The sequence below is a fragment of the Protopterus annectens genome, chromosome 13.part0 (assembly GCF_019279795.1).
Source record: "Protopterus annectens isolate FY-2018-M chromosome 13.part0, PAN1.0, whole genome shotgun sequence".
NCBI lineage: Eukaryota > Metazoa > Chordata > Ceratodontiformes > Protopteridae > Protopterus > Protopterus annectens.
In genome coordinates this window covers 842,924,495-842,951,579 of record NC_056747.1, presented here as the reverse complement: position 1 = coordinate 842,951,579, position 27,085 = coordinate 842,924,495, and the positions used below count along the sequence as shown (strand labels likewise).

Genomic DNA, 27,085 nt, shown 5'->3' with positions numbered 1-27,085 from the left:
GAAAATTCAACTACAGGCACAATTCCTGCCAGGGAAGGAAAACACACTGGCAGACAACCTAAGCAGAAATATGACAGATCCACACGAATGGAAGTTGCATCCTCAAATTTTCACAAAGATAAATCAGGCATGGGGACAGCCAGACATAGATCTCTTTGCTACCCACAGAAATTGCCAGTTGAAGAAATTTTGTTCAAGGACCTATCATCCACAGGCCTGGAAAGTGGACGCACTTTCCTTCAATTGGGCAACATTGACAGTCTATGCCTTCCCGCCTCTTCCTCTGCTGCCCAAAGTTCTATTAAAAGCCAGAGCAGAGAGGCCGAAAATGATTCTCATCGCTCCAGACTGGCCAAGACAACACTGGTGTCCGCTCCTGAGGAGCCTGACACATTCCCCACCATGGATCCTACCTCTAGTACCTCTTCTGTTGTCCCAGCACAAATACAAAACTCTTCACAGCCATCTCAAAACTCTAAATCTAGCTGCATGGAGAATTCCTTGATTTCCCAACAATTTCTCCTCTCCAAGGAGGTGCAGGATGTCCTCTTGGAGGCCAGAAGACCTTCTACTAGAAAGGCCTACTCCGCCAAATGGAAACAATTTTGTGCCTGGAATCAAAAGAAGGGACAGAATCCTTGGGTAATAAATATACCTCAAATTTTACAGTACCTAGCTGAGATGTTAAACAATGGACTTTCCTTCTCCTCCATCAAGATCCACACTTCAGCCATTTCTGCACAATACAACACAGATCCTCCTTTATTCTCTCATACTCTCTTAAGGCAGTTCCTCAGAGGGGCAAAGAATATAAAACCCCCAAGGAAACTACCAGTCCCTGCTAGGGACCTCAACTTCGTATTGGAAAAGCTGACCCTTCCTCCCTTTGAGCCAGCTTCTTCATCAGAGTTACAGTACTTGTCAAGGAAAACAGCCTTTCTTCTGGCTATCACCTCAGCTCGCAGGGTTTCGGAGCTACAGGCCCTCATGGCTGTGCAACCATTCATCATTTTCCATCAGGACAGAGTTTCCTTACGAACCAACCCTACCTTTATGCCAAAGGTGGTATCCAGTGTAGCTTTGAATCAGACTATCCACTTACCTACCTTTTATCCTAAACCACAAAACAAAGGGGAAAGATTACTACATTCCTTGGACATTCACAGACAACTTCGTTATTTGGACAGGACCAAGCCATTCAGGAAATCTGAGCAACTCTTTGTGTCCTATGCTGCAGGTGCTCAAGGAAAGGCTATTTCCAAACAGACAGTTTCAAAATGGATAGCCCACTGCATACGCTTTTGTTACTCATTTCATGGCAAAACTGTGCCTGCATGCATCAGATCCCACTCCACCAGAGCCACAGCTACCTCTGCAGCCTTCCTCAGGGGGGTCCCTACCAAGGATATTTTGGAAGCAGCCACCTGGAGTTCAGTGCACACTTTCTCCAAGCACTATCACCTCCCACTATACTCTAAATCTAGAGCGGGCTTTGCCACAGCAGTCCTGCAGGGCATCCTAGCCCCTCCTAGTTCCACTTAGTGCCTACCACCCTTACTTAGCTTTGGGATTCTACCCATCTGTTATGACTGCAGCTGTATGCACGATGAACATAGTACAGTTTTGTACCTACCATAAATGTAGATGTTCGAGTGCTCATACAGCTGCAGTCCAGGTTTCCCTCCCTCCAACCCCTCTTAGGAGAGGCCTTATGACAAACCCTTTTCATATAACCTTTTGGGGTATTCTTTTATGGTGTATTTGCTTGCAATTACTGTTTTTTTTTGATTTATCAACATTGCACTTTTGCATAACATTATGTTTGCCTTCCTTCTGGGGGCACCTGACATTTGGGGCAAAAAAAACTGAAGAAAATGGCGTCGGCTGCCTCTTTTATACCCCTGCCGCACTGACGTCAGGGAGGAAGCGACGACAACCGACGCCAGACCTAGACTTTGGAATTCGGCCGACCAAGGACCCGCCTGACGGCAGGATAACCCCATCTGTTATGACTGCAGCTGTATGAGCACTCGAACATCTACATTTATGGTAGGTACAAAACTGTACTTTCTTCATCCTCTTCATAGCTATCCTTATTTCTTCCTTGCTAATCCACTGCACTTCATGATTCACTATCCGCACATCATCCAACCTTCTCTCCCTCTCATTCTCTTCATTCATCAACCCCTCAAAGTACTCTTTCCATCTGCTCAACACACACTCCTCACTTGTGAGTATGTTTCCCTCATTATCCTTTATCACCCTTACCTGCTGCACATCTTTACTAGCTCGGTCCCTCTGTCTAGCCAATCGGTACGGGTCCTTTTCTCCCTCCTTAGTGTCCAACCTTTTATACAACTCTTCATATGCCTTATCCTTAGCCTTCGCCACCTCTCTCTTTGCCATGCACCTCATCTCCTTGTACTCTTGTCTACTTTCTTCATCTCTTTGACAATCCCACTTCTTCTTCGCCAACCTCTTTCTCTGTATACTCTCCTGTACTTCTTCATTCCACCACCAGGTCTCCTTGTCCTCCTTCCTCTTTCCAGATGTCACACCAAGCACCCTTCTAGCCATCTCTCTTACTAGCTCTGCTGTAGTTACCCAGCTATTCAGTAACTCTTCACTACCACCCAGTGCCTGTCTTAACTCTTCCCTGAACATCACCTCACAGTTGCCCTTTTTCAATTTCCACCAATTGATCCTTGGTGCTGCCCTCACACTCATCCTCCTCTTCTTGATCACCAGTGTCATCCTACAAACCACCATCCTATGCTGCCTAACTACACTTTCCCCTGCCACCACTTTACAGTCTCCAATCTCCTTCAGATTGGCCCTTCTGCTTAAGATATAATCCACCTGTGTGCATTTTCCTCCACTCCTGTGCGTCACCTTATGCTACTCCCTCTTGTTAAAATACGTATTTATCACAGCCATGTCCATCCTTTTCACAAAATCCACTACCATCTGACCACCTGCATTCCTTTGCGTAACACCATACCTACCCATCACTTCCTCATCCCCTCTGTTCCTTTCACCAACATGCCCATTGAAATCTGCTCCAATCACCCTTGGGTACAGTCATCACCACTTCATCCAACTCACTCCAAAATTTTTCTCTCTCATCCATCGCACACCCAACTTGTGGAGCATATGCACTAACAACATTCATCATTACACCATCAATTTCCAGCTTCTTAAACATCACTCTATCCGATACTCTTTTCACCTCCAAAGCACTCTTAGCATACTGTTCCTTCAGGATAATGCCTACGCCATTTCTCCTCCCATCCACACCATGATAAAACAATTTGAAACCACCTCCGATACACCTAGCCTTGCTCCCCTTCCATTTGGTCTCTTGCACACACAATATACCTACCGTCCTTCGGTTCATCATATCAGCTAGCTCTCTCCCTATACCAGTCATACTGCCAACATTCAAAGTTCCGACCCTCACTATCACAGTCCTAGCCCTTACCTGCCTTCGGGCATGCCTTCCACCTCTTCTCCTCCTTCGGCCAACAGTAGCCCAATTTCCACCAGCACCCTGTTGGCCAACAGTACTGGTGGCGGTCGTTGTTAACCTGGCCTCGACCGATCCGGTATGAATTTCTGTACAGTTTTCTGCATATATGATGTGGCACAATTTTACGCCGGATGCCCTTCCTGACGCAACCCTCCCCATTTATCCGGGCTTGGGACCGGCACAAAGAAATGCACTGGCTTGTGCATCCCCAATGGCTGGGTTATTATACAAAATGAGTAAAAATTAAAATGTGCGATCAGTTTAGTCATATAGTATTGAATCTCTCTGCCAGTAAAGCCATTTACCAAACTGATCACACATTTCAATTATTATACAAAATGAGTAAAAATTAAAATGTGCGATCAGTTTAGTAAATGGCTTTACTGGCAGAGAGATCCAATGCTATATGGCTAACGAAGATTAAACTAACTAAAAAGAGCTAACTTATGAAACTTAACATATCTTAATGTAACCCTCACTACAATGAGCAAATTATATAAAAAACCTCAGTTACTTAAAAAAAAAATTTAAATAAAGTAGAAAACCATGCACAAAATGGCCATTCATAAGAACCTACAGAAACATGTAAACATGAGTAAAATGTAAACAGTTTAATTACTGCATCCCTTTGAAATGAACAGTAATTCAAAGTTAAAAAGCAATCAAAATGGAAAAATGGCTTATGTGGGAGTGTGAGATTAGAGAACTTTATTTTATGACTTTTACCTGTACACTCTACTCTAGCCTTCCGCATTTTTTTTATTTATCTGTATTGTGTGTGTGTGTATACATGTATATTATATTTATATGTATATTATCCATGCCTACATAAACGTGTGCACCAGGGTTTTTATATGGGAACAGTACTACCAAAATTGGATAGCAGAATAACCCCAACATTGATAAGATATTTGTGCCTGAAGTAGCATTGAGCACTGTAAACCCCCACACCTAGACTACGTAGCGAGTGTGTGACCTTCAGTCTGTGTGGCTTCTCTCTCTGTTATGAATTACTGCATTACATTTGAGTACACTGTACATTTTTGTCCTGCTGAACTAAAGTCCTAAGCTGTATGTTTAAATAAAATTATTTTGATCTGTCTTGAAGGTGGATTAATGTTCCTGTGTGAAGAGTACATATATTGTAATCAAGTTTATATTTCTGCCCTGTCCTTTGTTTATACCATACTATTATTTTTCCTTGATGTTTGAGAAAGGCCCACTTAAGTTTAGTTTACTTAACTCATTCACTCCAGTGGAGCTCAGGAAGTTTGCACTTAAAATCCAATGGGCGCGTAGAGTAGAGTGTACAGGTACAAGTCATAAAGGCTTAGGCTCCCTAAGCCTTTTGACAGACTCAATTTATGTCCTCGCATTTCAAATAAATGTTCATATCTGTGGAATTATAGGGGTTATGAAAGAGATATAAATGGCAAACTTGTCAGCACAATATATTTTTTATAATGGTAGTATTTCTTAGGTTCTAGGTCTTAAACCGAATTCTATAAGCCACAGTAAACACAGTAACTATTACATTTGTAATATTTTGTAAACAACTTACACAACCAGTCAGGTGATACACACACTGTCAGCAGCATTTTATTTATCTAGCTGAGAGCATTCATATGAAGCCAAGGAGTTCTATCTGTGTTACTTGGCTGTTGAGATATTTAGAAAAATGTGAGTTATATCTATATAAATATCATAAAAACAACAGTTAATATCTGTTTATGTGCACTAGACAGAGGTCAAATATTAAAGTAGTTGAGTTTGCTATTGTGTAAGCTTTAAGATGAAATCTTTTAAAACCTTCTACATAGCATGGTTTTGGAATTATTGATGCAAATATGAACAAGCAATATTTGACACCTAGAGGCATCTGTAGGAGTTAACTGCAGATGCACGCGGAGGCATCACTCAGATGTAATGAGCTAAGCAGCCAGCAAATAAATAAATAAGTAAATAAAGGTACGGTACCAACTGCTATCACCTGGTAAGGGATACAGCATTAGAAACTAATGCATCTTTTATCGGGGGAGGGTAATCTAAGTTTCTTCTTTCCTTGCTAGCAAGTGTTGAAGCAGGTTTTGTTAAAGTGATAAATTAATTTATTGCTGAACGTTAAGAGCTTAACAGGAAATATTTTCAGGAAATATTTGAACCCCCTGACTTGCATTTCAGTCTCGTAGTCCATAACTGTGTGATTATTCAATTAGAATTTGTCAAGATTCATTTACTTAATGAAACACTCTTTGTTCACAAGTTGCCAATAAAAAATAAACTCTTTTTGTATTTATTCATTGGATAACGTGTTGTCTGATTCTGCATTTAAGCCCATCTTTTGGTATGAAGATGTCTCCATTTAATATTTGTTTTTGCAAAGATTAAGAAGAGTGATGCTTTCCACCTGCCTGATGTCACTTTGTCAGAAAATGTATCGCCGTGGACTGTATGTTATATAAAAATATATATCTGGCACCATCCGTTTTTCACATTTATATCCTTGTATGTGTGGACGGTTTTATTTTATTCAGTATTCTGTAGTACTGATTAGAATCACAAGCAAGAGCATGACTGAAAATGTTAAGCACATTTTATCAGTCATCCTAATGGTGAAAGGAGGGAAAAATCCTAATTTGCATCCAGTTGTTGCTTGTTTTACCCACTGACTGCCAGCAAATTTGTATTTAAAGCACGTCCACAGCCATCACATTTTAAGCCCCACTGAATTGAAAGAATGGACAGAGCTGAATATTTGCAGTTGATTCTTGCAAATACAACAGACAGCTTAGAAAACACAAAGATGGAGTTTCAGGGCATGATTTCCTGTAGATGCAATGCTCTTTTGTTTTAAAAATAGTTCTTGGAGATTTTCTAGAGCTGCCAATAGGAAGATTGAGTACCTTGCCCTTGAACATTTGCATTTGGGGGTTACATTTCAGGTTTCCTTAGCAGCACAAAGCAGTATTATAGACATGGCTCACAGTCGCACTAAAGTCTGAAAAAAACATTTCCGTGTAGGTATGTATGCTGTGTTACGTATGTGCACATGTGCATTTAAGTGAGATGGGGGTGTAAGTATGCTTCCAGAAGAATTGAAAAGTACACAGGGTTTGCCAGTTACAGCATCACCCTACAAATGCCACCCAACTTTTGCAATAAAAAAAACTTGTCTTGTGTAACTTTGACTTGAGTCTTGGTCAGCAAACTGCATCCCGGCATAATGTCTTTTTTCCATTTAAAAAAAAGAAAATGAATATTCAGCAGTGGCTGAACTAGCTAGTATATTAAGTAGACACTCTGTTTACAAAATAAGACACACAAGCTACTATGAACATGTCTCATTCATAAATTTCAGGTTAATATCCTGGCCCTTTCTGTTTGCACTCGTGAAGCCTACCAGTCGATGAAAGAACGAGATGTGGATGATGGTCACATAATTAACATTAATAGGTAAGAATTCATCAATGCTGATTTGAAACAGTTGCACAAAGCTGTGTGAGTTATCACTTACATTTCATTATCATCTGCTTGTATGTGTAGTCACACAGTTTCCACTTATAAATATTCATTGTTACATCATCACTGGTACTTGATTTAGGTTTTTTTTTCTACAAGAATGTTTTTGAATGGTCATTATGTGATACATTTTTACTTGGTTGTTTGTTGTAAGGATAGCATACTGCTAAAACTGAAACAAAAATAAGGGTTTAAATATATTTTGACAAATGTAGACTGCCCATGCTGACTTACCTGCCTCTCTTTAAACTACTAGAGGATATTTTTTCTTGCTGGTTCTTAGAAAGCCCTGTTCCGTCCAGTCTGCTTTTTCAGCAAAGGTCTAAACAAGCCAGAAGTCTGTTCAGTTTCATTTACATGGGAATAAACCCAGGGCTGTGAGGAGACCTAAAACACTCCTTGTAAACACATGACATTAGAAATTGATATTTAAAGCTACTTGGAGGATTGTCAGTACTGCTAAAGTAGGTGGCTGAGTCGCAGTTTCCTTTATTCCTCTGATTCAAACAAAATCCTATGCCAAGTTGAACCAGGGTGGAGTGCATGTCACCTGTATGACGTATATTATAGTTGTGGGAACACCACTCAAATGAACCAGGGCTTTTGCACTCACTGATGTTGCAGTCACCTGGCATTAACCTTGGGGGTACCACAAAGTCCATTCTCTGTTGCCTTTACTGTTTGTCTGCTGCATAGGATCTTCTCAGTTTGAGAGGATTTCAGGAGGATACAGTTAATGGCAGCTCACAAACTGTAGATTAAAGCCATGTACTTTCTTGACTCCATACCTCTTTAACAGCTCCACATGTAGAGGAGTGCTCCAGTTGTAGTCCCTGAAAGTTTAACTCTTCTGCTGTTTTGATTTGAGCAGATGTTGCTGTGATTTCCTTGCTTTTATTGTCTTCATGGTACAAACAATGAGAAAGCGACTTCTTGGAGCTTATCATTGTCAAAAAGGCCAATAGCAAATGCAGCTTTTTTTCATTTAAAAAACATGTCTGTGAAGTTGCTTCTGTGGCAGTTCCTCTTCAAGCTTTGATTCCAGCTAAAGTGAACTGGGAATGTAGGAAGACTCTGAAATAAAAGATAAGACTGTCTGCACCTAGTTAGTTAGAAAAAGATTCTTTAGTGTATAAGAGAAAAAGGGGAGACAGCAGGTTATAAACTCTCTTCCTGGAGAATCTTATGGTTGGTTGATTTGTACAACAGTCCATAGACCTGCGTATTGATGGCTGCCTACAAACACTGGGATAAATATTTATAGAAAGGCATCAATTAAACCTTTGTAGTACTAAATCTAATGCAACAAAGGCAAAGACCATCAGTACATGAAGGACAACTGCAGGAGGATGCATCTGCCAGGAGTAAAGGTAACCTTTAAGTTGCTAACATAAAGAAGCTCTCCAAGGATTGCTTTATGACTGGGTTTCATTGTCTTATGTTTTTGGATGTAGATTTATTTGCATTTTAAGCACAGTGTTTTGCTTTGCTAACTTACATTCCGCTACATTTACCTCTTGTTTACTGCATTAGTTAAATTCCAATATACTTCATCTACATATTTAGTGTTGAAAGTTTTCTAGTCTATGACTGTGTCTGAAATTTTCTTTTTGGGTGGTTTGTCGTGTGTCTGTGAGAGAGGAGTACACCGAATATTCAAACTCGCTGTACTCCTTTTAAAACATGGTCATTTGGATGTTTTGTATTGTTTTGCGCATAGAAGTGAGCATGTGCAATTTGTTAGTGCAGTAAGGATACATTTCTGGAGCATCTATGTCCTTGTGTTTGTTTGACCCACAACAATGGTGCTAATTTTTTCAGATTCTGCACTCCCAAGAGGCAAGGTTACAAGATATACCTCCACTCCCCAGGGTGAGAATTTATGTGCAACTAAATTTTGAGCAGTATGATATTTGGCCCTTTTATGATTTTTAATGGCACCTTTCTATGATTTTGAAAGCTGGGAGGTTAAGAGGTATTCTTGACCCATTATGTGTATAAAGTAGTGTTCTTTCCTAAGGTTTTTTATATCTGCCAAAGCATCAACCACCTTTCTGCCATTTTGTATATGGATTGGGGTGTCTCATCAACAGTGACCATCACTTTGAGCCTGTGTTCACACTGTGACAGGTGGCTAGCTGGGCCGCAATACATTATATATAGTATTTGTCTCCAGTAACTTGATTGCAACTGCAGCTTAACCCTGAAGCACATTGATTAGTTGCAGTAGGGAATAAAACTCCTTACCCCTCCCCTCATGTGTAGCTATGGTGAATCACTTGCAGACTGTAAAATGAGGCATCGTAAAGCAAATACTGAGTGTTACTCCAAAATGGCATTTAAAATAAGTGCTCCTGCTTGGGCAAATCTTCTCACACTTCCCATGCATTGGGGGGGGGGGGGTCTGTACCTTTCTGCTTCTTCAGCTGTAAGGTCGCTGCACCTTCAAGAAAGGAAAATCCCCTACCCCAATTACTGTGATTTTTTTTTTTGTCAGCTGCATGGTTTCTACCACCAGTCTATTATACAGTTGGCTTGCAAGTTGATAACTTATTTTCTGAAGCATTTCTTCAATCTGTGCATTTGTTTTTAATCCCGAGTTCTTTACATGGCTCTGCTGTGTTTTGGTTGGTATAAATGGTTCTGTTTTAATAAAACGCTAGCATTATTTCTTAGCTTAGTTGCTTAGCTATGTATGGCTTGATGTTCTTCGTGTTTCACTGTTGCCGTCATTACATTTGGGTAATCCTGCTGGCAGGTTGCCCTCAGTCGGCCTGAATTCCAAAGTCCTGGGTCCTGCGTCGGCTGCTGTCGCCCGTTCCCTGATGTCAGGTCGTCAGGGATATAAAAGATGCGGCCGACACCATTTTCTTTAGTCTTTCTTGCTGTGCGGTGCCCGAAGCAGAAGCAGTTCGCAAGTGCCGGTCGGCTGACTCCTGAGATTTTCGTGTTCGAGTTTCAGATCTGAAGTCTTCAATAAAGCTAAGTACTCCACTGGGGAAACTTTTTTCTTGCTCCAGACCAATGTCAGAAATAATTGTATTTCTTGTGGAAAGCAAATACCTCATAAGGATTTTCATTCTTACTGTATTCCTTGCCTAGGCCCTGATCACAACGTTTCTGATTGTCTGTTTTGTGCTAGATTTAACCAATGCACTATTAAGCATCGGTATGATTTTGCTTTAAACTATTTTGGACACCGGTTTAATTATCCAGAAATGTCGTCGGATAGCCATCCAACTAACGGAGTTCACAAATAACGCAAAGAAAAGGCGAGAGGTAGAATACAGAGGCCCAAAACCGATGACGAAGCTTCTCTTAAGCCAGTTGCCGGTTTGCCGGTTCTCAGTGAGGCGCTTTCGCAGCCCCTGACGCCCGCTACTTTAGAGTCGCAGGCTGCTACTGACTCCCATGTGGAGTCGGCCATGCCGCTGGAAACTCAAGGTATTGGAGCCTCGGATACTATTCCTTCAGATGGGTCTGGAGCCGCTGAGCAGGCACCGGCTTCTGAGGGTGTATTCAGACCTAAACATCTTTACATTAAACTGACTTCAGCTTCAAAGGCAAAGACTAAAGCACCTTCTAAAGCAAAGAAACAAACTCAAGAGCCACGTGGTCAGGCCTCTATGCCCAAAAAACAGATGCTCAAAATGGCCGAAGACTTGATTACCTTGATCAGGGGTTTCCATCACCCTCCTGATAAGAGGCCTAGGCAAGAGACTGACTATGAATCTTCAGATCAGGTTTCCATTTCTTCTGATTCCTCTTCTGATCAGGAATATTCTCTTCCCCCCTATGAGGATTCTGATGCTGAAGAATCTATTCCTTCAGCTTCTCCTCCAGAGGACTATTCTTTTGGGGAAACCTTGCATACCATGAGGGAGCATTTCCACTGGGAGAGCCAAGATTTTTCAGAATCTAAAGAGAGGCTCAGGGATTTCCTTTTACTACCTCAACACAGGCCACTAGCCATTCCTCCTGTGTTAGACATTGTAGATGATGTGTTTTAAGAGTCTAGTCTTACCCCTGACTCCTTACCTGCAGCTCCTGTTAAACCTGACAGATATTACAGGGTTCCTGACTCTCATAAATTCCTTTTTAAAAACCCTGCTGCAGACCCAGAAACTATTTCACAGGGTCCCAAGGAAGTTAAGGCTTCCACTGCAAAAAACCCTACCCCCTCTGACAGAGATTCTAGGGCTCTGGATAGATGGGGAAAAAAGGTATACACATCTGCTGCCTTGGCAATAAGGGCCTTAAACTGTCATGGCATTGCTTAAACAGAAAATGTTGTTAAACTCTGAATGTGCAGAAAACAAGGAAATGCAAGATTTATTGCATGCAGCTGAACAAGTTGGAAAGTATACTTTGCAATGTGGTTTTGATTCTTTGGAGGCCTCCTGCAGGGCCGCAGTTACGGGTTCTGTAATTAGGAGGCATGCTTGGTTAAAGGAAGAAAATCTGCCTGATCATGTCAAAGTTAAGTTATTAGATGCACCTTTACAGCATGATACTTTATTTGGTGCAAGGCAGAAGAGGTGTTAAAGAAAATGGAGGACAAAGCTAAATCTATGCAAACTGTCAAAGATGTTTTACAAGTACAGCCACCTAGGTTTAGTAGACACTGGCCAACAAAGAACTGGTCCTTTCCTGTGTCAGACAGACCTCAAAGGGGTAGACCCAGATGCCCTGGAGGCAGATCCCAGGCGCAAGGTTCATACAGGTCAAAGCAATGGGGTGGCTCTACCTCCAAAGTTGGAGAAGACAAATCTCAACCATACAGGAAACAGTCCCAATGACTTCCCCCTGCCTGCACCAAGCACTTATCTCCTGGCAGCACCCTTAGGGGGAAAATTAGCACTTTTTTCGCAAAATTGGCACATCATAACCCAGGACAAGTGGGTTCTAAATATCATGTCACAAGGCTACAAGTTCCATTTCCATACCCAGCCAAAGGCAAACAGCTGGCCAGATCTTCCAAAACATCAATGGGCAGAGGCACAAAAACAAGTCTCATCCCTCATGGACATGGGGGCCATTCAACAAGTACCAGAGCAAGAGCAGAGACAAGGATTTTACTCAAGACTGTTCTTGGTACCCAGAAAGGACAAGGCCTGGAGGCCAATACTGGACCTATCTATTCTGAACACATTTTTGGATATACCAAAATTCAGAATGTTGACTTTGCAGTAGCTTCTGCCGTTGCTGGCTTGTGACTTTAGACCTAAAAGAGGCATACCTGCACGTCCCAGTCAGACAAATTTGCAGAAGATACCTCAGATTTGCATTACCAATTCTCTACACTGCCCTTTGGCTTATCTACTGCGTCCAGGCTCTTTACAAAGTGCCTGGCACCAGTAATTGCATTTTGCAGACAGAGGAATACAAATATATCCTTACTTGGACGACTATCTAATTCAAGCAGGGAACAAGGACATTCTTCTACAGCATCTGGCATTTGTGAAAAGACTTCTAACATGTCTAGGGTACACAGTCAACGAAAAGAAATCAAAACTAGTACCCTCTCAAGAGATAATATTCCTGGGTGCAAGCTTAAATATAACTGCCCAGATGGCTTATCTCACGCCAGACAAACAAAGGCAACTGACTACCTATTTCAAAATGTTGGTAACAAAGGCCCAGTTATCTGCAAGAAAAATTCTGCAGGCTTTGGGCTTCATGGCATCCTGCATCCTACTAATTCCATATGCAAGACTGCATATGAGGAAACTACAATGGTACCTAAAAAGTGTTTGGACTCAACATTGCCACAGCCTGGAAACTATGATTACTCTCATTCCCTGCCTGCAACAGGAATTTCGATGGTGGGCAAAGGCTTGTCACCAAAACAAGGGACAGCCATTCATATTACCCCCAGCCAGGCAGACACTAACAACGGATGCATCAGATTATGCCTGGGGAGCCCACATGGCAGGAAGATGCATTCAGGCCACATGGGCCTCAAACCAAATGCATCTACATATCAATCAAAAAGAGATGCTAGCTGTTCAAAATGCCCTGACAGCCTTCAAGGACCTACTTCACCCAGGACAACTACTGATAAAGACAGACAACACCACAGTCATTGTCACACACATGGGTTGGGAGGGTGGCCTAATGGTTAAGGTGTTTGCCTTACAAACACAAGGTGTAGGGTTTGAGTCTCACAAGTGATAATTGGCTAGGCTTAAAATGGCTCGCAAGAGCAGTTAGCTTAGTACTAACCTATGAACCTATATAAACAAGCAGGGGGGCACACATTCTTACCCCCTTTGCAGACTAGCCATGACTTTATGGGACACAGCATTGACTTACCAAATGCATCTGCAGGCACAATTCCTGCCAGGAAGGAAAAATACTCTAGCAGACGAACTAAAACCTCATGGATCCCCACATGTGGCAGCTGAATCCACAAGTCTTCAGCATGATAACAAGGAATATGGGGATGCCTGGACATAGATCTATTTGCCTCCCCTCACATCTACCAACTAAAAAGATTCTGCACAAGGATTTATCACAGACAAGCATGGAAAGTGGACGCTCTATCTTTCAGCTGGAAAAACCTGTCAGTATATGCCTTTCCCCCAATTCCTCTCCTCCCCAAGGTACTTCTAAAGGTCAGACAGGAGAAGCCAAAGATAATACTAATTGCCTCAGACTGGTCCTGCCAGTACTGGTATCCAATACTAAAGTACTTGCCTCAATGCCCAGCTTGGACCTTACCTCAAATACCTAATCTACTGTCCCAGCAAAACATTCAGATCCTGCACAGCCAAATCAGGACTTTAAACCTGGCAGCATGGCGGATAATGTTGTCATACAAAGCACACCTCTCAGTAAAGCTGTGATGGATGTCATTTTGGAAGCCAGAAGGCCTAGTACTAGAAAATCTTATGCTGGGAAAATGGAAGAGATTCTGTGCTTGGAACCAGGCACAAGGAACTGATACAGCTTTGCCAAATATGCCTCAGATTTTGCAATACTTAGATGCTGGACAAAGGCCTATCTTTTTCATCTATTAAAATTCATGCCTCTGCCATTTTGGCTCATTACAGTACAGAGCCACCAATCTTTTCGCATCCCTTACTAAAGCAGTAAATTAGATGAGCCAAAAATTTAAGGCCTCCAAGGAGATCACCAGTGCCTGCATGGGACCTCAACTATGTCTTGGAAAAACTCACCATGCCTCCTTTTGAGCCAGCTGCTACTGCTGATATAAAGTTTTTATCCTGGAAAACAGCTCTGCTCCTAGCAATAACTTCTGCAAGATGAGTTTCAGAGCTACAGGCACTCATGGCTGTGGAACCTTTTATCATTTTTTATCCAGACAGGGTCTCTCTGTGGACAAACCCAACATTTATGCCTAAGGTGGTGTCCAGTGTGGCTCTTAACCAAACTATTCATCTGCCAACTTTTTATCCAAATCCACAGAATAAGGGGGAGAGAATTCTGCATTCTTTGGACGTACACATACAGCTTATATTCTACTTGGACAGAACCAAAATGTTCAGAAAAACAGAGCAATTACTAGTGGCATATGCTGCAGGATCACAAGGAAAGGCCATCTCAAAGCAGACTATTTCAAAGTGGATAGGTCACTGCATTCATTTCTGCTACTTACACCATGACAAGCCAGTGCCCAAGGGCATTAGGCCACATTCAACCAGAGCTACAGCCACTTCAGCAGCCTTTCTCAGGGGAGTACCAACCAAGGACATTTTAGAGGCTGCTACTTGGAGTTCAGTACACACCTTTGCAAAGCACTATCAATTGCCACTGTACTCTAAATCCAGGGCAGGTTTTGCCACTGCAGTTCTGCAGGTCCTCATAGCCGCTCCTAACGCTGTTTAGCTCCAGCCTCCCAACCATAGCTTTGGGACTCTACCCAAATGTAATGACTGCATCAGTGAAACACGACGAACATAGTACAGTTGTGTACGCTTACCATAAATGTAGATGTTCGAGTGTATTCCCTGTTGCAGTCCAGGTTACCCAGCCACCATCCCCCTTTCTTCTGATGGAACCTATCTTTCCTTCTTTGATTTATACAACATATGTGGTGTATTTGCTTGTAGAGAAAGGTAAAGTTTACATTGGTGCAGATATTTATATACATATATAAATTTTGGCTACCCTTTTTGGGGGCACCTGACATCTGGGGCAAGAAAAAACTAAAGAAAATGGCATCTGCTGCATCTTTTATACCCCTGATGACCTAACGTCAGGGAAGGGGCGATAGCAGCCGACGCAGGACCCAGGACTTTGGAATTCAGGCCGACTGAGGGCAACCTGCCAGCAGGATTACCCAAATGTAATGACTGCAACAGTGAATACACTCTAACATCTACATTTATGGTAAGTGTACACAACTGTACTTTCCGACATGTCGATGACAGTGCAGTGTATGTAGAAAAATGAAATGCAAGCATTGTAGTCTTGGATGTCAAGTTGTCATGTATATAATACACACACAAAAGCACACACGTGCACACACACACACTCACATTTCAGTAATATATTTTGTGTTAACTAAGACATAGAAAATGCTATAAAGATTGTGTAGTGAACAATGCATTTGCTGTTTAAAATACATGAAACATGTAGGTTAGCTTCACTTTACCTACAGTTCATCTAAAATCACAATTTTAAAGCTACAGAGTTGAAGACCATATCGTTTATTTCCAATTAGTTTGAGATCAGAACACGGACTATTGGAATCGCAGTTCCTATTTTTATATCATCTCTGACCTATACTGACATTAAGACCACTATATCTTGAAGTAGGAGGAATAACCAAGTCGGACGTACCTCACTCCATGCATTGTGTTTTTGGAAAATGTCCATTAAACATTGTGGTTTTCATATAGTATGGTCATTGGACATTATGGTGTTGTGCACTTTAGATGTGATTGTGTCAGGTAAAGTGATGGTAAACCCAGCATGCAAAAACGTATAAAGGATTATTTTTACGAACATTTCAGGCATTGCTTAACTAACCATTTGTAACCGTTGAATAAAATATCATAATACTTTCCAGACAGTCTGAGCAAGCAAACAAAAGAATAGAGGAAGAGTTACAACAGGACATTTTTAGGGAGGACAGCATGTCATGTGGCTTGTACACTGGCTGATATGATAAGGTGTACTGTTGCCCCCCCCCCCACACACACACAGACAACTTATATGCTTTACTATGTATTGTTCCTGCTGGTTTTTGGTTCCTGGGATATTTAGCAAGTCTTGAGTATGTTTTGCTGATAATTTTTCTCTCCCTTAATTGTCTCAAAGTATACTTTTTTATTTAAATAAAGAATATTTCTGGGTGTTGAATTATGTGGATTTGTTTATGGGTATGCAGTGTTGTAAGTTTTTTTTCCTTTATCATTCATTTAAAAAGGAAATGTAGCCCATGTTTTACTTTATTTCTGTAATTTGTTATTCTTAGTGTAGATTTGGCTTTGAATTTGTTTTAGGTGGGCTGGATTTTTGCAGGGTTTGTGTGCATGTCTGTGTTTGGAAGTGCAGTATGTGAAATTTTACTTTAGATTTTAGTGAGTAGATTTTAGTGAGTAGAATAAATGTGACTGGTTTAGTGGAATTTTTGATAAAATGCCAAGGATTTTGTTAAATTTGTGATGCACCAAGGTTTGGAGGTTAAACCTATGTTGACATGCCAAGAATGTAGATAAAAAAAAACATCTAGACTGCATACTAGACACATATGAAATATGGATTTGTATTGAATCTTTTAACATTAGGGGTGGCCGCGGTGGTGCAGCGGTTAGCATTGCCGCCTCACAGCAAGACCCAACTAACTCCTCATGTGGAGGAGGAGGGGGCTGTGCCACAAACAGCCTCACAACTGTATTAACTGTGAGGTTGCACAACAGTGGGGAAAAGGGCAGATTCCCTTAACCCCACTGTCACTTGATCTTGACAAAGCCATTTTCAGTGATGTTAAATAAGTGTCAGTGAAAGGTATAAAACCACCTTTTACCATTCACTTTTACATTGCTTTGTTGTGACAAAATGCACCATTAGTGTGACATTTTTGTAAAATATTTCAAATATGTGGGGGTGTGGTGTCATTTGTCTTGTACTGTAAGTTCAAGTAAGAGAGTTTTGTGATGTATGGTCAAGCCACAAGTATAAAGTAACCCATTTTAAGCATACTTTGAGCTCCCTGGTGGAAATTTGCAAGTTTTCAACATTTTGCCCCTTTGCTTCACATTGTGAAGAGGTAGTGGTCCACATTGTGAGGAGGTAGTGGTCCACATTTTGGAGTGGGAGGGTTAAGAGCTCTGGCCTAATATTTGGAATGAGTTGCATTCAATGCTAAGGCAGTCTACTGAACTACTTTAAATACTGTAAGTCCCTTACTGTAAGTCCCTTACACCAAGTCCCATTTGCAGAGTGTTTAGTACTGTGCTGACAGTGCTGATTGTGCGGCTAGTGTACATGCAACAACATGTCAAAACCAGACCTGAACACTCACTGCTTTTGTTACAATGCGTCTCACTCAGCACTGAATTTGCAACATTCAACTCCATGGTTAAGCAGCTTATATGTGACAAAATTGTGTTAATTGAACACATAAAGCAAAACGCTTCCTTATCTGTTCAGTTAAAGCCTTTCTTTCAAACTGAAGAATTATTTTCAATGGTTCAGGCAGTCACTGACCAGTCTGCCAATGCAGAGGTACGTTATCCAGCATCAGCATAAGTGCTTGCAGGTAGGTATGAGTGGGTTAACAGCTGATCACGCAAACAATTTTCTCTTCCCCCATTTGAAAGATTAAAGCAGATGGAAGAAAATAACTAATGTACATTAATATTTAGTTAAGGCTAGACTTGGCATGTATATTAATATTTAGTGAAGGCTAGGCTTGACATTATGGTATTACTTACAAAGCTGACCCACATTGCCTTTGTTTTAACTGTTTTGCGGTCTTATTTAGCTGATGCATTTTGTTTGTTGTGATTGTCTTCCAATAGTCATAAATGTGCTGCTAATTTATTTTGTAGTGTGAACATTATACATAGAAGTAGCATTTTAGATCTAAATATGTCATAGATGGAACAATTTGGTTCACCAGTTGATTTCTTAGCTGAGGTGCTTTCTGTGTGGTACCACCATGTTTTCCCTGGATAGTCCTGGATTTTTCCTGGTGCTCAGGGTTTCTCCCATATATCAAAGGCATCCTGTAAGTTAATTGCAATCCTTCAAATTGTCTGGGGGCCTCGCCTGCGTTTGTGTGTGTATACGTGCGCCTACACCAGCGTTTGTTGCCATCTAAAATGTTTCAGGTAGACAGCAAAAATACAGTAGGTTGTTAGCAAGTAAGGGAAGTGGTGGATGCAGAATTCAAAATGTCCAAATCTCTCTAGGCGTCTGCCTAGAAGACAAAGGTTTTGAATTAAATGGAGTGTCCCCATAAGTCTTGCAGGCCCCATTATTCACACCAGTGACATTATACATTTTGCTGATGCATAATAATGGATTCTAACAAAGTTCCATGATGACATGAGTAAACAAATTTAAAAAAAAGAGTTGTTCCCAATACCCCTTATCTCATTCAGTTATCTGAATTTAATTTTGCCAGTTTAACTGCTGCTTTAGCTGGTTGACCTTTGTGAAGTCTATATAATGTGAGATTTTTTTTTTAGTCTTTTTGTTTTACAGAGGTCATTTTGTGTTCTTACTCTCCTTTTGTCTCCTTTTCCTCCTACCCAGGGTAAGGGGCAGATTCAAGACACCCTGACCCTCTTGATGTACTGTGTGTTGTTCCCTCTGTAAATTATCTGCTGCACTGTTTGGCACCTGGTGATGCATCTCTGTCATACCTCAATATGCACTTCAACTTTTCAAAATCACAAAACAATCTTGTGTAATTCAAGTAGTGTTTTCACTCTTGATGTAGTTAGTTGTGCTCTGAGGTTCCTTCTAGCCCAGCAAAAGATGTTGGAAATTGCTTCATTTCACTAATAGGCTTATTTCAGCATGGCAAGAGGACACTGAGCAACACATTTTGTTGGAGTTAATTGAAAATGTTGGTGTGACTCATGGGCTGGCTTTATTTTTTGTCAGTAATCCTTGGGTTGTGTGGATAGTCAGTCTGTGATGCCAGCACTAGGAGAGTTTTACTGCTTTTTCACACTTTCTCTTCTCATTTAAGTCACATGTAGGGTGCACCCTCAAACTTGGTAGTTCTAGATACTTCACTTTGTATGTTGAGTTGTATGTGGAACATCTCAGCTCCATGGCATAGTGGGAGCCCTGACTGTGATCCAGGCAAGCTGAGAACGAGTAGCAGCTCAGTCACTGGAGGACCCTGAGATGGTGAGGTAGAGTGTGAAGTTAGAAGCATCTTCATGACTTGCCCACTCTGTGAGGGAGGATTGAGAATTTTGTCTGTAATTTGAAATTTCTCCAGTGATGATGGCAAGATAGATGTCCATTAAACTTCACTATTAGGAGTGGGGGCTGGATCTAACTGATGTAACACATGGAAATGCATGCGACTTAAGCTGCATTGCCCATTTAGGGCATCCCAGAAATGTCTCCTGTATACATTGCAGTGTGATGCTGCTACAGGCTCTGTTCTATTACTCTGTCCTCTTTCTAACCTGTATATGGCCAAGGCAGTACCAGAGACACAAGTATGGAGCAGTAGGAGACAAAAACAGCAGATGGATGAGCTGAAAGTGGGGCCTTAAAGAAAAAAATGTATAAAGGAGTCAATCGAATTTAGCTTTGTTTTGGACTGGGCAAAGGTACGGTCCCTATTTCTCATTGTTGCTGAAAGTCAGAAAAAAATTTGTTGAAGCAAATAACCAAGTACAAGTGTTTTGATAAACTCCGGTAAACTGGAATTCAACATTAAGGATGGTTGGCTACTTGTGACCTTGAACCTGAACTTATTTTTTGTATTGTTCAGTTGATGTCTTGAAAGCTGCTGGTCACAGCCTGGAACACTCACATTGATTGTCATTTTATTTACAGAAAGATTCTAAATTTAAACTGTGCATAAATAATTTTTAAAAATGTAGGACAGAAAAAAAATACTTATTTCCAACAGTTTCACATATGTAGTGAAGTGTACTAAGAAGTAGAGTGGCAATGTTTACCATACAGCATGAACTAAGCGTAGACATACATGCAAGTTACACACACACACACACACACACACACACACACACACACACACACACACACACACACACACACACACACACACAGACACACAGACACACACACACATACACACATGTTTCTTATCTCACTGCTTGCTGTAAATGACTACTTTCCTGTTAAAAAGCAGAGGGCAGTTAAATTTTCACATGGCATGTCTGACTGCAACAATATGAAATGCATTACTGTGGCTTCTATTTATGTAGCTCATTTTGTTCAGATTAGAATATGACAAAATATGGATGAATAAAAAGTGGCCTTTTCTTTGATCAGACAATGTGTGAAAACATAGGGCAGTTAAGAATCATTTGTTGTGGTTGAAGGGCCATGTCTAAGTTTGGCAATGTTAAATAGACAACTAACCAAGTCTGTTTTAGTTTAATGACCTTTCAGGTGCACTTTAAAAAAATATAAGTTTCAAGTTTATAATTTCTGAGTCTGCTTTCAATAGAAAGGCATTTTATTTTGTTTAGTAAGACTTTGTATAATCTGAAATAAAATTTAAATTAAATCCAAATTTCAATGATGTAAATGAAAATAAGAAAATAGTATGTACTGTGTGAAATTAGAACAGTTTTATGATACTTGGTGAGAGATGCCAGGTAGAGGGATTTAGTGTTTTTGGGATACCCTGGGTCAGCACTTTACATAAGGCTCTGTGTGGCCATGATCTGTCTCTAGCTGGCTGTGTACTAGCATGTTGGTTAGTTAAGTATGTAACCTATATAAATAGTCTGATTTTTACAGAATGGACCTGACAGTGATTTTTAGCAATAATTCTGTGTCATTAGATTGGGCCATTGTACTTTATTACATTTTCTTTGCCACTTTACTGTAATAGCAAACTGTGAGAGTCTGCAGATTGTTAGTGCTGCCCACACCATGTAGTTCGGCATTCTAGCCTACTTGCTCCCAGTGCTAGTGGTCTACTAAACAGGAATACTACTTCACAAGGGTACATTTTACAACATTCTAGTTGGATGACTAATATATCTGATGAAATTAGAATTGTTTGTATTTTTCTGACATTTTGCACACTGTTGTCTTACTAGATTCAGGAAGGAATAAGGTGTTTTTCCCCTGTTAATCAAAGTTATAACTTGTTCTCCCCATGTTGTGATGTCCATTAGCACAACTGGCTAAGCAATAGGGTAGTAAATGTTTGTCTGTGTGTGGGTTCAGATATCATTGTAGCCTATTTAGACTTCTCCTGTGATGCTTGTGGTTAATACTGTGTTCTCTAGACTGTGTAACTAGATGAGTAGGTGGTTGAAATCTGACATTGGTGAACTTGTGTGGGTGCAGGTGTGTGCATACTTCTCTAGTGTCAGGTAAGCATGACTTTAACAGCAGATGGTTCTGTGTTAATTTCCAGTCAGGAAAATCATTTTAGCATCCAGTGGAGCTAGTATAATAGTTAATGTGTTTACCTTATAGACTCAAAAGTACAGGGTTTGATTCTTCCCTTTGGGGAAATAAAGCAAGCCTTAAAAAGGCCCTTTGGGGTCATTAACCTACTAGTCACCTGTGAACCTATAGATATTGACTACAGTGTAGATTAACAGAGAAGCTAATGAGTAATGTCAGAACTGTAAAGAACAATTGAATATCGGAAGCCAGTGGTCCAAGGACCTTGGCAACATCAGTTGACAACAGGAAGTTCAAGACAGGCAACTAAATGATAGTTTCTGCAACAGCACTAACACTTAAATTGAAAAACAGACCTTTATGAGAAATGTTTACTTTATTCTTTTAGATACTCTACCATTAGTGCATCCTTCTGTGCAATTGCATTATCATATTTCAAACCCTGTTTATTCAGTAATTGGTTAATTAATACTAAATCATTCAATGGCTTCTTTCTTTTTTCAGTTAACTGGCATTGCACTTCCACAGAAAATGGGCATTTTCACAAACCCATTGCACTACATATCAAAACATGCTCAGAAAATAAAGCCTATTATCTGTTGTAGAAACTATGTACATAAAGATTACAAACATTTAACATGCATAGTGTTGTAGACGTAGAGGGGGCATGCTGGAAATGTAAGTACTTCAAAGAAATCCATAGAGCTCAAAATTGCATCATGTTTCAGAAACGAGATACACAAGCACAAAGGGACATTTTGCAGCAGATATCAGTTTACAGTTTTAAGGTATTAAAAAAAGAGATGGTTAAAAAGACTCGGGTGGGCACTGATGTGGTAATGTGAGACCCTGGTTGTTTAGAATGTTACACATTGTAGTAGAGTCCTCACAGATAAAAGAATAATGCCAGTGGCATGTTTTGAGTGTCAGCACTGGTACAAGTCACTTTCTGTGAATTTAGTGACATTGCAGAGAGCTGAAAAAAAAGAAAGTGTTAGTTATTTTACATTTTTTAATCTGACCTGTTAATCTGGATTTTATACCCATTTTTACTGGTGGTCCAACAGAAAAAGTAAAACTTGCAGAAAATAAGTATGGTAATAAAATGTATCTGAATTTGCTTTGTGCTAGTAATGCAAGGTTGTATCACAGGACAGATGTGCTAGAAGGATGTAAAGAAGATAAAACAGGTTTGATAAAGAAAACCTCAGTGCAAAATAGTGCATCTGAGGAAAAGATGTATAAAAAAGGTGCACATGCTTGGAAGGAAAATACTAACAAAAACAAATTAAAGTGATGTGGGGGTAATTGTATTAGGTGACCAGAAAATCTGCAAGTAGTGTAGGATGCAGCAGGTAAGGGTGATGGAGTAATTGGAGGGATAGTAATTGTCATCAGCAGTAGAGGTTAAGATCCCATTGGGAGGTTTCTTTGCAGTTCTGGCGGACATATTTGTATAGAATGATGCAGGATAGAGGTGGCTTGGAGGAGTATAGTAATGATAATGCTTGGTCAGCAATGAAAATAAATATAAACAATAAAGAAAAAATATTTGAACATAACCTGTATATTCTTGAAAGCAGGGCGGTGGTGGGGGTCATGCTGGAAATGTTCAGATAAATTAAAGGAAATGATAGTGTTGAAGATGGTACCATCTTACAAGAAATAGTTGGTGTGTTGAGAACAAGAGGATAAAATTTGAAGATACCATATCATAGCTGTCAGTGAATCAAGAACAGATCTCAACAGAAATTGGGGCAAATCCAGAAATAATCAAGGACACTTTTAAAATATTACTATTAGCTTGAGATAGTGATAGAATAAGAGAATTTGAGTCAATACATTTTCTGAAGTAAAAAAAACGTTAAGTTTAATTACCACCTTTTCTCCAAAAGTCTCCAGTTTTAGGAGGGATTAAGAGGGACCGAGCTAAAATTTAACTAAAAGTCCGGAACATCCCTGAAAGTCAGAGATAATTCAGAGGGTATGTACTAGATGTTGAGTTTAGAGTAGACATAAGGAAATATTTCACAAAAAAGGTGGATTATTAGAGCAGATTTCTTGAAAAGCTAGTGTTGAAAACTGTAATGAGATTAAAAAATACCTACAGCAGTCATAGAATTGTTAGTTTCTGAAATATGTAGGGAATGGGCACAGTCATCTGATGGCATTTATTAGGGGTCAGAATTTGTGTATCTGTTTATTGAAAATCAACAGTATTTATAAGGAGGCACTAGTAGATGCAAAATGTTATAAAAGAGATAACATTTCAAGCAGCACAAAAGCCTATTGAGTGCGGAACACTTCACCCCCCCCCAAAAAAAAATGAAGGGTGGGAAATCATTTTGCCCATTAGATTTATCTAAGTGTTCCAGAAATGCGGGCATTTTGCTTTTGGCAGTGTGTGCCAACAGTGTTGGGATACTATACCTATGTAGGCACAGTACTGTAGTACTGAAAGTTACGATACTATACGCACATTGAAACATTAAACATACTAGAACCACAGCAAATACGATACACTGTTAAGCGCTTTCTTTATATATATATATTTTTTTATTTTGTTTTTTTAATAGTGTTTTAATAGTGTTTCGATGATAATATGCATATTAATGAAATTTACGGATACATATATATGTAATATATGGTTAGTATAACTTTAAGGAGAGTGAATATGAATTTGGCGCCAATTAAGTTATTTAAACAGCGTAATAGCAATACGCCTTAGTTCTGATGAAGGCCAGCTGTTTTGGCTGAAAGCGCTTAACAGTGTATCGTATTTGCTGTGGTTCTAATATGTTTAGTGTTTCAATGTGCGTATAGTATCGTTTGTTCGTTTTATTCGTTTTTTTGATAATAAACTGTGGAACTATCATCTTGGCAGTTGTGGGCACTTATTGGTGGAACCGAAGATCTGCAAGTACTTGAGTGGATTTAATTCTGATGTCGACCCAAAATACGGAAGACACCGGTGCTACTGCGTTGAATATGGACTCTCAGGTTTTGGTAGAGCCAAATAATACTGATACGAACACGCACATTAATTTAAACCAACTAAAACAGGAGATTATTGAATTGAAAGGCGAGCTTAAACTGTTAGCTGCCCTAGTCAAACTTTTGCCTGGTGATTATGCCTCCAAACAAAAAAAGACACTAATGGCGCATTCTTTGTCAGAAAGTGATAATATAGGCTGCCAACGATCGTGTGCTTCTAGGAAGAAAAATACAGAAGGGGATATGATGGAGCAACGAAAGGAACCGACTGAGAAAATATTGCATAATAATCCTAATAGCTATGCACACGACAGCGAAGGTGAGCCTTTTAGTGACCTAATGGGCAAAAGGTAATTAATCAAAGTAAAATCAATACGCTGGATATTTCTGTTCCTTTGTCCAGTAGCCAAGTCAATATCACAGATTTTACTTTTGATTTCTCATTATATGATATTGACTTAGAGGCTAAAAGAACAGGTACTAAATCTAAACGAGCATTGCCAGTTAAAACATATTCAGCTGTTACTGAACATAATATTAATGACAGTAAAGGAAATTAGTTGCAACGTAAGCCTGTACAACCATCTAATGCTTGTCCAGCTGAACATGCAAAAGAGAATCGTTTTAATCAATTTTTAACTTTTAATTGTGACATTGACCACAAGGAAGTAAGGAATATTGTTGCTAATACACAAGTTGATGCTATAGAAGAGACTGGAAGTTTGAAAACTATGATATATGCTTTGGGAAGGAAACTAAAGACTATTAATGGACTGAAAATAGACGATGTGTATTTATCAAAATGTATAGATAATAAGATAGTTCCCATGGGGCTTAGATTTTTTAAGTTACCCATGGGCTTAGATCTGACTAATACTGGTAAACATGAATTTAATATGTTATTTGATGAGTGTGGATTTAATTATATGAGATTATTAATTAAGTATAATGATGAGAGATTGAGTATGCTGATACAAGAAGCTTAAAAACTTAATGTCTGTATTATGAATGATTTATTATTTAAGGAATGGGAAAAATTGTATAATAGACAATTTGTGGAAGCTGAGAAATGGGTTGTTAAAATATGCCAACGCAAACAGAATAAATTGGTAAGGGACAGGGAGCAATATAATAAAAGTACAGCTTATAGTTGGCCCAGTCCCCGGATGGGTGATGCACAAGGTTACACTGGTTACAATAAATACAAATATAATAATAGTAGAAATAATAATAATAATATTCAGGATCAATATGGATTAAGAAGACAGTATATGGGACAGGATTTTCAGAGATCCAAGAGATATAGGTCAACCATATCAGAGAACCAATCAGAAAGAGAATTTTTACAGGAAAAAGAATTACAACCAGTATTAACAGATAAAGAATTAGTTTTTTTACATAGAAGTGAAACTGATAAAACAAAGTCTGATAAAACAAAGTCTTATAATATTTCAGATAATAATAATGATAATAAACAATGTAATAATAATATAAATGTTGATAAATTAGCAGAAGATAGCAATAATCAAATTATTATTAAAGGGAACATTTATTCATATAATAATTTTAATATATATAATTATTCTAATGCATCCATTAAAACTGTTCATTTTCACTTATTTGAGAAAGGTATGAAATTCATACCTAATCCTAAATTTAATTTAACTGAAGTATTAATTGATTTTAAGAAATATATTAGGAAGATAAATTTGGATATATTTTTTGATAATGTACCTAAAAATGATTATAAATTTGGAAGTAAGGGAGTTAATAATCAAATAAATACTAAGACTATGTTTACGCCACCCAATCACCCTGTTGTAGATGTGTTTGACAAGGTAGTTACAAGAGAAATATATCAGGAGTATAATTACTTGAAACAGGGTACAAATATTAAAAATTTATCATATGAAGAATTACAATTGCTTTATGAAATTAAACATGAAAGTGATATTAGAATAATGAAACCAGATAAAGGGGGAGGTATAGTCTTATATGATAATATGCAGTATATAAAGAAAATATATGATATACTATATTTAACTGGGAATTATGAGACAATCTCATTAAATGAATTAAATATAGCTTATCAGCGTATAGACTCATATATAGAAGAATACCTATTAGAAGGTAGAATTACTGATGAAATATACAAGTATATTAAGGTAAAATTTCCTAAGGTAGCTACCCTGGTAGGTATTCCTAAAGTACATAAAGATACTAACGACCCCCCCCCCTTTAGACCAATAGTATCTGGCAGTTATTCTAAAACATTCCCTATGGGTAAATATATTGATATAAAGTTAAAGGACATGTATTCGGCCATTAAACATATGGTGAAGGATTCATGGGTCTTTTGATCTAATTTCCCTGTTAAAGCAATATCGAATAGTGATACTATAATAGTGACAATTGATGTTATTGACTTATTTTCCTGCATTCCAAAACAAGAAGGTCTGGAAGCCTTTAATAGTAGTCTATTGA

The 27,085-nt window shown here is 39.3% G+C and overlaps 1 protein-coding gene across 3 annotated transcripts in view; it reads left to right on the top strand.

The window, feature by feature from the left end:
* The window catches only part of DHRS11 (dehydrogenase/reductase 11), a 1,041,955-nt gene that overhangs the window by 521,163 nt on the left and 493,707 nt on the right, over positions 1-27,085 (top strand). For all 3 annotated transcript variants that reach the window (XM_044054563.1, XM_044054565.1, XM_044054564.1), the window contains exon 3: positions 6,888-6,982. In XM_044054563.1, the coding sequence (XP_043910498.1) occupies positions 6,888-6,982 (95 nt within the window). The remainder of the gene's footprint in view (positions 1-6,887; positions 6,983-27,085) is intronic.